This window comes from Lathamus discolor, chromosome 10, assembly GCF_037157495.1.
Source record: "Lathamus discolor isolate bLatDis1 chromosome 10, bLatDis1.hap1, whole genome shotgun sequence".
Classification (NCBI taxonomy): Eukaryota; Metazoa; Chordata; class Aves; order Psittaciformes; family Psittacidae; genus Lathamus; species Lathamus discolor.
In genome coordinates this window covers 5,025,541-5,038,973 of record NC_088893.1, presented here as the reverse complement: position 1 = coordinate 5,038,973, position 13,433 = coordinate 5,025,541, and the positions used below count along the sequence as shown (strand labels likewise).

The 13,433-nt window shown below is 37.7% G+C and overlaps 1 protein-coding gene across 2 annotated transcripts in view; it reads right to left on the bottom strand.

Moving 5' to 3' along the window:
- The window catches only part of RANBP17 (RAN binding protein 17), a 156,126-nt gene that overhangs the window by 61,964 nt on the left and 80,729 nt on the right, over positions 1-13,433 (bottom strand). For both annotated transcript variants that reach the window (XM_065691080.1, XM_065691081.1), the window contains exons 15-16: positions 11,405-11,478; positions 3,721-3,801 (exon numbers count right to left, since the gene is read on the bottom strand). In XM_065691080.1, the coding sequence (XP_065547152.1) occupies positions 3,721-3,801; positions 11,405-11,478 (155 nt within the window). The remainder of the gene's footprint in view (positions 1-3,720; positions 3,802-11,404; positions 11,479-13,433) is intronic.

The window sequence follows — 13,433 nt, the reverse complement described above, 5'->3', positions numbered from 1 at the left end:
CCTGACTTTCAACAAGTCAGTTAAAGTTTCACTGTCTCAGTTCTGCAATGGGGATATAAAAGGCTTTCTGACATCCAAGTATACTGACACATTTTTCCGGAATGCCATAGGAAAATTCAAACCACAGAAACATCCGTAAGTATTGAAGGCATCAAATGAAAGAAATGACTTATGGGCTTGTACGTCAGGTCTCATCATCAAACACTGCTGATCCATGACACTGATGAAGTTCTTTAAGAAATAAACAGTATGATTATCATGAATTATTATGAACTTTAGACTGTACAGTAGTGCCTACAGTCCTGCACAAACACCCCTAACACTTATTATTGTTACTACTTGGTTCTGAGTGCTTGCTGCACTCTGCCATTCCTGCACATAATTGACTGAAGAGTTCAATTACTTTTATGGGAATAAACAATTTCCCTTTTCATTGTAAATGGATTAAATTCTTTTTAAGCAGGTAAAAGTGTAAGAATAGGGTTCATATCTGTTATTGGAAAATCTCCTAATCTAGTTTTAAGATGATGTTCCTCTGTCAATCTATAACATTTGACATCGCATTACATGGTTTTATATTGCAAAGCTACACGGTTGGGTTTGGGCTTTTTTTCCCTGTTACAAGGGAGAGCCTTTCATAACATAAGACTAACAAAGCTATGGAAAAGGAATTTTTGAGAGACTATAAATATTCTACCCCAAGTTATTGTACAAAATAACAACGAAACTGTACTTATTTTGCTACAAAAATATACGGTTGAAAAGTTAATTATCAGAAGAACTAAACATGCATGAGGGAGCACTATGGCTTCAAAGACATAAAGGAATGACTAACATATTCCATTATGTAAATGAATTCAAAGATATTTCAGGACTGATCAGCTAGGAGGGACATAATGATTTATAATTCAAATAACTGAGCTTTGAAATCAAATTGGGCTAATATATTTCGAAATATGCAAACCTGGAGTAATTGTGAAAGTAATGTAAACCATGACAGCAGCTCCAATCATTTGTTGCCTTTGTTGTTAATACTGTCCTATGGCTTTTCTTCTTGGTTTTGGTTCTGTTATGCAGTAAAGTTGCTGGAAATATGGTTTGCTTTTAATTCCTGGTTATCCTTTAGAATAAGACTATTATACACGTAAGAAAAGAAAAAGACCAATTTCAAAGACTGTGTAGAAGCTGACTGACATCCAGGAAAGTACTGAAATGAAATAAATAATTATTTTAACCTTTCAGGCTTGCCACAATTTAATCTATCTCAAATACTGAAAATTGATCCACTGGATCCAGCATCTTAACAATACACTCTTTCTTTCAAAGCAATGTATACTTAATGCCTTTAAAAAAACCCCTAATATAATGTGAAAAGGCCAAAGTTTGCAATGCCAGCAAGTAGTTATAAACTACTTCATATGTTTGAAATAAAAAGTACTTCAGTATTATTATTAAAAAAAACCCTATTGGTAGAGTTTTTAATAGGAAAAAATACATATCTTTAAAAGCCAAAATGACCAGTGAAATTGGGTTGTACATCATTTTCTGGGAAAAAGGAAAAACAGCCTCGACAGGTGTAATTTATCATTTTTCTGATTTAATACCAAAGAAATATATTAAAATAATAAAAAGAATCCTGAAATCCTCAAAATTTGTAGTGATAAATAGCCCTCCCTGTCTTTATTGCATTATGCCTACTAACAGAAATATTGCATGGTGGATTTTGCCAGACAAGGACGATTATTTTCCAATAAAAAGTTGCATATTAAATTCCAGCACAAAAGTGGGTGTCTAATACTTCTGAAATCTTTTATGGTTTGCCAGGCAACACAATTTTAAACTTAACTAATACAACATCACGGGGAAGTGAACCAGCATTAAAGCTGTCTTTGTACCACCCCACCCAGCTAAGCAGAAAAGCAACTGTTCTCAGAATTTTTCTTTGAAGCATTTCCATTAAAGAGTCATCGAACAAATTTTGGTATTTATGGTTTTAGATAATCTCTTTTTTGCTAGTCTTTAAACATTTCACACTGATGTGTGAGGTTTATGCTGCTTTATGTTGAGATTTATGTGCTGCTTTACATCCTAACTATGCACGGGGGTCTGAAACTGCTCTTGCAACAGTTAGCAAGTTTCTGCAAAGAAAAACAACCCCACAATTTCACCACACTTCTACTCCTCAGGAGAACACAGGTTATTAAATATCTACTTTTCCATCCTTTTCTAGGTCCTGATGTTGTATCTATTTCATGAGCAGAAACTCATTTGCTGCAAATATAATTTGAGTAATTTGAAAACTAAAATTATCCAGACATTTCAGCCTTGGAAAGTATTACTTGTACCAGTAGTTTAAAGTGACCCTCATTTTTGAGAGCTACCATGGGAATACATGCCTTTGCAAGCCTCCAGAAAACAATCTGAAATGCTAGATGCCTGTTGGCTTTAGCCGATTGTTGCAGCAAACATACATACATACATAAACAGGTAAGCACTTGAAGTTAGGTGCACCACATTAAATTTCTTGGTTATTTTGAAAGTGTCTCGAACCCTGCTGAAACAGTAAGTATATAGAATAAAAGAAGAGAGATATCATTAGCCCCTCCATGAATATCATTGAGAAATGCCTCGCCTTCTGTTTTTGCCAAATTCCTTAGCAATGTTTCACTTTCAAGTCCTTCCCAGTCCTCCTTCTGGGATGCCATGAGAGTGTAAGCACTTGCATATTTAAAACATCAAGTTAGCTACTTAATGGTACTTCAAGTAAACAAATAGAAGTACACATTGTATGATTTTCATTAAACAAAATTCACTTATGGAATGTGAAAATCCACACTCATCTTTCAACCCAAGGAAATATATTAAAATTCTTCTGACAGGATTAGAGTTCTATGGAGAAATAAAATGATACCAATTGTGGTATTCCAGGTGCTTTCTCCTCTGCTTCTCTAAAAATCTCCTCTACAAAGTTACTGAAAAGTTGTTTGCATTTTAAAATATAGAAGGATTTCAAGATTGAATGTATTATTGAGCCCTGGTGGTTTATTATCTGTCCTGTACCTTTAAACATCGTGTCACATCAAAACCAGCTACTACTTTTCAATCTTGCTGCTCAACTGACTGAAAACTCAAAGAGCGAGTATTCTCCAGTTTATGGTAAGCAAGAACAAGATACAAAAGGTTTGCAACAGACAGCAAGTTAGCATCATGATTTGGCCAAGACTTTCACAAAAATACCTGAACCCATGTGCAAAGTCAAAGCTGTTTTATGAGTAATAATGATGGTACTGACACAGTGAGAAACTTGGAATCAGGCAATGACAAAACATGTGTAGAGGCTTGTGTTTAAAATCTCAGCTCATACTTCATATCCCAGCTGACTCATCCTGAAAGCAGAACCAATCCTGTTCTCAACTGCCAACAGCATTGCTCCTGTTCTCAATACTGTTGAACTCATCAACGGTATTGACTTCTAGAAGATTAGGAATAGGATAGACGACCATAAGCAACTAGTTACATGATTTCTCTTTTGTGGCTAAGAAACAGGTGGAAATAAGAGCACCTTTAAAAAACAATGCATAGAAAAAGATAAACCAAAAGAGTAAATATGAACATCCTGATTGGTTTAAGAATGTGGCATATGAGACACCAAAAGCCTTGCTAATGATATTTACCTTATTACTGTCAAACAATATATGCCATAGACAACGCAAAGGATATCCAACAGAAAGGTCATTTAGAAACTGAAGAGTTCTTGAAATCACAGGCTCACATCTTCCCCAGTATTTAAGATTTGTCACACTGGAATAAATAAAACAAAAGAGTGAGATTCTGCAACACATCTTCCCCTTTTTGAGAAGTGCAGTGCAAAAGTTCAAAGTAATAGCACATTATACTACAAACGTATCTCTGTGATACATCTTAGGATTTCCCATTTATGAGACAGAAAATGCTATAAAATCATGCTCTGCCTTTTTCCCGAACAGGGGATTCAAACATTTTTGTAATATCGTAACAATACATTCATTTTTAAAAAATCCATCATCTGTCATAATGAAATAAATTATCTGGAGCTTACCACTACTTATATCTATCTTACTTGCTGACACAATATCTGGCCACTTAACTTCTCTAGTATTTATCTGCTCAGTTCTTCACAAGGTAAAAACAAATTGCTATAAATTCCCCAGGAAAATTTCCACAGGAGAAACGAGGCACAGAAAAACTAAGGGGCAGTTCACAGAACACCAAATTCCCAGTGAAACTCGACCTTGCAGTTCCTGTACTAATCCCTGTTTTTCCTCTTCCCTACACCAAACACTTAACTAAAGTCAAGATACATAGGGGATACTGCATCTCCCTAATTGCAACCCTCTCAGACGTAGGAAGCATACTCTGATTAATGGACCAATGCATAAATAATGATATAGGATAACTCTAGACTTATTACCAATCCTTGGGGAACACCATATAAAACAGCTTACCATTTCTGACAACAAACTCTTAGAGTTAGCCTTTCAGTAAAATCATGCAGCTAACACTTGCTTTGCTACCATCCATACTTTGACGTGAGATGTGAAACACTGAGCTGGGACCCTCTACAACCTCTTCCGTATTGTGTGACAGTGCAGACACTAGCAACCTGGGACGGAATCTGTTGTGTTCACCTACTAGATTTATTAGGAGGTGAAGAGGTGGCATTAGCCTTCAGATGAAAGGGGTAAATAGAAGCCAGTAAAGTGGAGGGATGTAACTTTTTCCAAACAAGGAGTAGTTACAACAGTAAGTGAAGAGTCACTGACCTTGCGTCTGACATTTCTTAGCTTTCTTAGGGGAATCAAGTAGGCCAATGCCAGCAATCTTACTGAAGGGCAAATATCTGAGACTTTCTGTTGTAAACACCAGCCGGTGAGTCCAAATAGAAAGTACCCCCCTCAACCCCCACCCCAAGTAGCCCAAATGCACGTATCGATAATACACTGACCACTAGTAACTTTTTCTAGTGTTCCTTGGAGAATCCAAGTTAGGTTGCTTGGCCTATAACAAGTTGCAATCTCTTAGTTCCCTTTCCTGAAGGCAAGTACCGTGCCCTACTCATTCTGGGACATACACCATTTTCCTCAGTTGCTCAAAAACCCTGAGGAAAGTTGAACACCCTCCTCTTCCAGACAGGGAGAGAATGCTGTGTAAGAGATTCACAGCAGAGTTTCTGATACTGAATTCATGTGGACAAATAAAACCAGGCCATCACAGACTTTTGAAACATAGCCCATTCACGTAAAAAGGAAGCAGGACTTCTTGGCTCAGAAGCCCGGGCACCTATTCCTGCTTGGGATACCAAAGTGCTAGGGTGTATCTCAAACTTCCAGGTGATCAAGAATAAGTCATTTCAGATTTGCGTGCCTCCGTTTCCTTGTGTGTAGAATATGCATAATGATTTTGACTTCACACTGTCAGATCTATCAATGCAAGACCACGATGTAAGAGCGCTGGTAACAGCTATTTATACCATGATGCAGTAGGATTACAATTTTGGAATACAGAACCTTAAGAAATGATGTTAAATGCCTTAAAATCAGCACTGATTATTGCTTTTACGTATCCACAGCCTAAAGAATGTACTATACCACATAAACAGCATTCCTGAGTTTACAACTTCCTGAAAAAGAGATTAAGTTTAAATCATCTGTTTAGTATTATTTGCTCAGGAAAAGGCAAATAACAATGCAATTACCAAAGCAGTAATCCTCAATTTGGATTTACAAACAAACATTGATTTACTTTCTAAAATCTCTATGAAAGCTACAGAGGTTCAGACTGCCTTAAAGAAACAGCCCATTCTAGCAAGTCCATAATTCACAGTTTATCCCTACTACGGGGAGTTCTGGAGATGTTTATAGTTGCACTAAATCCTTAACAAGTATACACCATACAAAGCAATAAAAATGAATCTGGAGTACCCAGATTTGACATCAATATCAAAATCATAAAAGGGCTGTTTTGCAAAAGAGCCGAATCTTTGTCCTTAGGAAGCCAGATATAAGACATTTAATGAAAAACAAGAAGTCACAGTGACAGACTGAAGCACGAATTAAAACTGTATAAATAAGACTCTTCATCCACCATTCAGAGTACTTGTGTGTACATCTGTTCTTTCACTTCATGGTTGCATTTGGTTGGCTGAAAGATGGAGCAATAATATAAAAGCCAGAAAGTTCTCATGAGTGAACAGAGGCTGAAAAATTTCTATTATAATCATAGCAATTCTCATTTCTGTTTCTGCCTTATCGGGCAAGATGAAAGGCACCTAAAATGTAATATTTTAAGAGATATCTACAAAACTTTATAAGTATCTTAGAAAATTTGTGAAGATCTAGAGAGGAATCTCGTAATACAAAAAGCACGTACGGAAGAGAAGCCAAGGGATGAAAAAGGAGAAAAATTTACAGCTCTTGGAGGAATCATGGCAAGACAGCACTTGGATTTAAGTACTAGTGTTCTTGTTTCCTTCTCTCTCAAGCAGCTTATTGATTTAGACTATGAACCAAATGCACCACAGTCAGAGGAGCCTATCATAAAGTTTCAAATGAGTTACAGAAAATAAGAGATTCATCAACAGCTAAACGCCAAATTCACCAGAACATCCATGGTAGACGAGTGCTGAACACATTTTTAAGGCAAGTACAAAAAAAAAAGTGGAAATAAAAAATGGCAGAATATTTCCAATTTTGGTGACTAGTATGAACATACTGAACTGCAGACACAATACTGAAAGAGCAACAGTAACACTGACCCATGCTGAGAGGCCGCGAGACTGAAAAAGTTAAACAAAAGAGCATTACATAAAGCAGCCAGTACACCTGGGAATATTTTAGTTTGCCTTTAGTAAGAAGACAAGAACAAAATCTTAGCTTCTAAAAACTGCACCAGAGAAGCTTCCCAGCCTTGCATCTTCTGAACCCTCCAGCTTGCTATGAGAGTTTGTTGCCGTGACTGCTTACCAATGCAGTTCCATCAGCACACCACACACCTCTTCCCTTAATACAGTGGCTTAAATGTATTACTTTAAGATCCTGTGTGTTTTTAACCTAAAATCTAGAAAGGGAAGATAAATAATGACTAGATATTCCAATTTACAGTTCTCTGGCAAAAGGTTTACCATCTTATCCACAGAAAAATCAAAATTCTTTGCACATTCAAAGTCATTATGTTATCTGGCCAAGGTACAGATAGCCACTTCCAGCCTCTTAATTCCATTTTGCGTCTTCCCGTCCCCCACAATGGGCACCCTCATTTCCTGTCCTGTCCTCAGTTTATGATTTGGGAAGGCCTCTTCAGACACATGGACCATACCACACTGCCCTGAGGAGTTCTGCACAGCAGAGTCTCGTGCAGCCTTCATACAAGACGCAGCAGACCTTATGTCAGTAGTGGATGGGAAATGATACTTCTGGAGTATCCTGGAATATACTGGAGTATTTCCCATACATGGAGTGGAATTCCCACCTTAAAAGGGAGGACTTTAAAACTTGCAGTGCAATTTAAGAAAGAAAATTTTAGAGGAGGAAACAGAATCAGGGATGCAAGGTAGGAAAGCAAAAGCAAAGCATAGTCAGCACAGAATAGGGAGTGCTGAAGGGTGAGTATGTACTGTAGAAAGTGAGAAAACCCACTTGGTCACAGGGATGGTGGGTACCTTCATTTATCACTGCATATCAAGGTGCTCAAACATTGCTTAGAGGCCATTTGTAAGCACCCAAAGAATTCATCTATCCTCTTTCAAGAAGATCTTGAATCCCTTCTCTGAAATGCAATGGGCAGGTTCATTATCACCACCAACCTGAGGAACCCCAGGAACATTATACTTCCTGCACACACATAGGTTACTGTACCTCACACACAGGAGACTTGGTAAGATGACAAAGAAGCAATTGCAAAAGTTAAGCTGCTACCAGCCAGAAGAGATAATGACTGCTGTAAATCAGCAAGTTTGGGTTGGTTTGGTTTTTAAATAATTGAAGCAGAGAGTGAAAACCTTTTAAGCTTGTATAAGGACGACATGAATTGGAAAGCTGGAACTGTGTACATTTAGGAACAGCCTTGGTCTCAACCTAAGGATATTATAAATGGATTTGCCCTATAAAAATAATTTTAAAGAATTATACACTTATAACAAAACTTCCAAAGTTGCTTAAGGTGTGTGCTAGCCAATTCCCACCACAGTGCAAGACAAATGGGCATCCCAATCGCCTACAAAGACTTAGAAAATCTCTTCCTTATGTGGTACTTAAATGTCAGTAATATTGAACTTAACCATCTGTTGGCTTTGTACAGTTATGTTTTAATTATTTCTTGTAGATTATCATCATTTACAGTGAAAGCTCTCTGTGGCTCAGTGACAGTGACTGGATCTATACTTTTCATTAGAGTTGGACAAAGGTGAATAGCTACAAAAATGCAGGTTCTGTCATGAATAAAAGTGCCAAGTTTTACTATGCTAAGATCCATGGACTTACATCAGTATGAAGGTTCAAAAAACATCAGGAGTTTTTATACTTATATATTGCTTAAACACTATCACATGGAAAACCTCATTATATGTAGGTATATGTGCATCCACCACAGTGAAATCATAACAGTGGTAAAACAAAAGGGGAAGGGAGGGCAAAAAGCATCCAATAGCAACGTCTGGATGTGCCTCTTTTATTCACGTTTCAGTTATTTCATCACAGCCAAAAATACTAAATATTTGGGCAAATATTTTGTAAGTCCACCCCTCACAATAAATCCCTTCCACTGGAATTTGACAATAATTGAAAGGAACAAGAAGAGGCTCACAAAGGGTAAGTGAAGAAAAGGTGCCTGTAGCCAAAATAAAAAGAAAACGGTTTTAGCCAAATGCCCAGAACAGGCTCAAGGAGCAGATGGAACTAAAACTACTCCAGTCTAAATATTTCCTTGCCTCTTACCTATACATGGAAGGATCAAGACAGATAGACAGCTATTGCAAAGGAAATGACCAGTGGAAGGAGAGAGAAGACTCCTACTGCTTTTGGGTACAATGCCTCACTCGTTGCCTTAAGAGTCTATGCCTTGATCCACTCCCAGTAAGCCAAGAGGTGTAAGAACATGTAATGTGACTGTTTGGTGAGGAACAAGGACAGAGAATTCCATGGAAACAGAGGAATAGTGTGTGCCTTTGAAAACAAATTTCAGCTACTTAAGAAAGGAATGGATTTGTGGGGTAAGAGATAACACTGAACTGGTGGCTTTCTAAAATAAGTGTGGTTAAAAATGCTGACTACATCCACAAAAAGGCGAATGGTCTCTCAGTCACATATCCTGCCCACTGCTGTTACGAATGTGCAGCTTATTCTCAGTAACAGAGCACCAGAAATGCTGCCAGACTGGATTGCCCCATCAGACTGTAGCTTTTGGATTATGTATCAGTATGTTACGGTTTCACACTCAGATTTGCCAACTGGCATGCTAGCAAAGCGGACACACAATTATGAATGTGTTGATAGAGCAGTTTCACAGCTAACTCTTAAAGCTACCGAGTTGTCCATTTCAAGCTGTAACACCCATTCTGTAAAATTAAACTGATCTAATCGATGAACAATTCATGCTTTTAGGAAAATACAGTAAACTATGGGGAAAGAGAAAATAAAAATGTAGAGTGTGTAACCTAAAAAGCAGCAGTTTCGCTTTTTATGTACTTTGTTTTAAAATCTTTCAAGAAACATTAAAACTCTGTTTTTTTACTCAATTTACACTATTTGTGCAAATACAGCCCCATCCAATCTAAACACGTATAGCACTTATACAACTTGTTAAAAGCTATGTTATTTCCTCAATTGACAAAGGCAACAGAGATTTCCTCTCAGTAGCAGAAACAGGTAGAAAAAGAGAAGCAAACATGCATCTGGTCTCCGAACAACAGTCCCCTTTCCCCCCCTCTTTCCTCAGTTGTTCCAAGTTTTACTGTAGTTTGAAACACTAAAATGAAGTTTAGCTGTCTAATAACATGACATGGACTGCTTCCAGAAACTGTACAATAAGCATCCATCAATATTTTTCCATTCATCACCCTCCCATTTACCTGTCTTCAAAGCATACTCCAGATAAATATCAAGGTTTGACGGGTACTATTGTTATCCTAAGGCAAGATGTAACAACACTCAGCTTCTGGTTTCGAGGAAGCAAAGCATTTATGCCTGGTTTTCCACACAAAAGTTAAGTGTATTAGAAAATGACCCTGTCCTAATTGCTACTATTTCTCAAGGTTGGTAGTCATGGTAGCAAAAGAGCCATGTTTAATCCTGTCCAAACAGGTCACAACTAACCTTGCAACACCAGTAGAGATGTTTCTCTAGCAGGTCAAAGTCTACTGAAAGTATTTAAAGGTCTTGTAAGTCGGATTTAGAGGATGTGAAGTAAATGGCATGATGCAGCATCTTCCTCACTGCAGAATAAAGAGGTAAGGTACTTGTTTCTCTTTCTCCAGGCACACACAGAACTCATTGTCTCCTGGGGACTCCTAGATTTTTTTAGTGGATAGTCACAATTTTTCAGAGGGCCCATTTTGTTGTGCTTCAAGAGCAAAACTGATTTTAGATGAAACTCTTTTTGAGTCAGGAGAAACTAGCAAATCTCATGAAGGACATAAGTAATAAAAGACAAGATCCTCGTCGTTTTGCTGGCATGCAAGGAAAGTAGCTGCAGCAGAGGCATGAGAAAAAGGTACCTTCTCCAGAGTAATTTTCTAGGACTATTCTTAAAGAGAAAGTATTGCAACACTTATCTGTCAGATTAAAACACCTCTTACTCTGCTAAATGCCCCAGATGAGAAAACAGCTGATAAGTATGAGGCTCTAAAATCCTCCTCCCTAAATCTGTATTTTTGAGAGCACATTTTTTGCCAGATCTTGCCAAAAAGCAACCCAGAAGAGCCTCCCCAAAACAACAAAAAAGAGATCAGTTTAACTTGGTCAGCTCCCTACTGCAAACATGCAAATTACCATGAAGCTTTACAGGCAGTTCCACTGACATCTGATGGTGCAGGAATGAGGGGTGGGGAGGGATGAGGACTGCTTAGGAAAGGCTGCCACTGAACCAGAGTCTGAAATCTCAGCTCTATTCTCCCACAAGCCAGTTCAAGAAGGGATGCAGGTACTGTGGAGGATATATCCAGCTGCGAGTGTTTATTTAGAGACATGCAGTACCTTCAGAAAATAAGATATGGATGCTTCTGAAAATGGTTATCCCTTACTTTAAATGTTTCACATTTATGGAAACCATTTTTCAAGCCAAAAGCAAACATAACGAAATAAAACTCGGATTTTATGTAAGTATTAAAGACAAGACAAAATACATACAGAACAGAACCCAAGCACAAACTCACACTTTTGTCATAAATGTTTCCAGAACATGGTTGTCGTCTGTTATTCCTAAGACTTCCGACATTCGGGCATACACCTGGAAATAAACATTTCAACAGTAGCATATTATAAACTTTTACACATACCAGCATTTTCAGTTATTCTAAAACATTCCCCATATTGTTTTTGCAAGAGAAAAGTACAGGCACAAACGGCTGTCCATCCAGCCTAGCTGAAGCATTTGGAAGAGATGGATTATTCAGTCTTCAATGGTGTTCTGTGAATTTGGGATTGAGAGGCTTTTACTTGCCCTTGCATACATTTCTTCCCACTAAGGAGATGTAAATTTCCTGCATTAAACCCACTCTGTTGTTCACAGAACAACACAGTCTCTATTACCAAAAAAAAAAAAATAAAATGCAGAGGGATGGAGAAAACATTCTTCTGTTGGTCTCTGTCCTCCGTGGGATGCGATTCAGTGCTGATCTTTAGCTTGCATGTGTAAGTTCTTGAACTGCCAGTCATAAAATCTTGTAAATCAGGTACTCTTTGGACATCCAGTTTTGTTATCGTGAAGGAAGAACAAAGGTTATGACAGCCAAGTAAACGTCAGTTGTACACTTTTCCCCTTTATTTTAGATCAAAGACATATACTACTGGCTAAGTTCACCCATCACCTCACCTATCAGATTCCATAATAAATGCAAGGCACAAGTATAGTTTTTCCTTACTGTGTGACCTTATTAAACTTTTCTAGTAGTTTTAGTAGCCTGACATTTAGTCTGGATAAAAACATTCAGTTGGGTTCAATCGACTTCAGAAACAGAAGGGAGACATATTGCAACTTTTCATAGCAATCCTCTGCCAACACACTTTATCCTGATCTCACGCAACACTGCTATTTGCTTACGAGCAGACTAAACGCAGATCAGCCAGTCGGTACATTTCATTTCAGTCATTTTAACCTTTCGTGACACTAACCCAAATATTACTGTTATAGGTAATTCTTCCATATGATGTGATCAAGTTAAGTATCACTAAGGTCTGGAATGAGAGCACCAAGCAGAGCACACGCAGGCTCAGCTACCCAGCAGTGAAAGCCTGGTGCCATCTAGCTGTCAATTCTGCTCGCTGACGTTCCATATGGCACACAAATAGCAATGAACTTGATTTAGCTCACGCAATACTTGGGTTACTGTACCTAACCTTTCTTCGACCAACTTCCTTCCTGCAAGTGATGGAATCCCATGATTGTGCTTAAAAACCAAACCCAGCAATATTCTATCTCTGAGGAAGTCAATAAATAACAACAACAACAACAATAATAATAACAGAGAATAAAACTGTATTTTCATAGCCCAGAGACTTTAGTTTTAAATCTGAGCATAATAAAGGCATGAGTAAATAAACTTGCAGCTCAAACCAGAAACTGCGCCAAGAATAAGGGTAACTTAACTTGTGAGCTAACTTACCCTTTTATAATTGTATTTATTATGGCAAAATCAGCTGCAGTTCAAACAAGTCATTGAAAGGATAATCAAGATACTAAGGAGTTTGTAATATAAAATCCTCCAAACGTTGCAAAATAGTCCGTTGACACTGTAAATGTGAAGTTATTTGCAGTAATGCAAATATACATTCCAGTATACATTCTATATATAATTAGTAAATTAAATAATGTAAGAATAGATTCAAATACAAAAATAATATCTTCTGAAACCTATGGCAGCTGCAATTTTAGCTAAGTTTAAGAATTTCTGTATTTGGTATTAGGAAGAGTGAAAAAGAGAGCGGGAGGAATGTAACCGTAGAAGCAAGCTCACACCCCTGTTAAGAGCTTTCGTTTCTGCCATAGGAAACCAGCGAGCCAGCCTGATCCTGGTGCCATTGTGCTCTGTTGTCAAACTAGGCTCTCCCCACATCAGAGTTTAACAAATAAAATACTAAACCAGCAGTCAGTGTTGACAAAGAGTAGTGCTTTAATCCGCAATTATCCTTGTAACTCTTACTACTCCTTTTATCATCCATTAGCTTTGATTCCCATTATCCCAT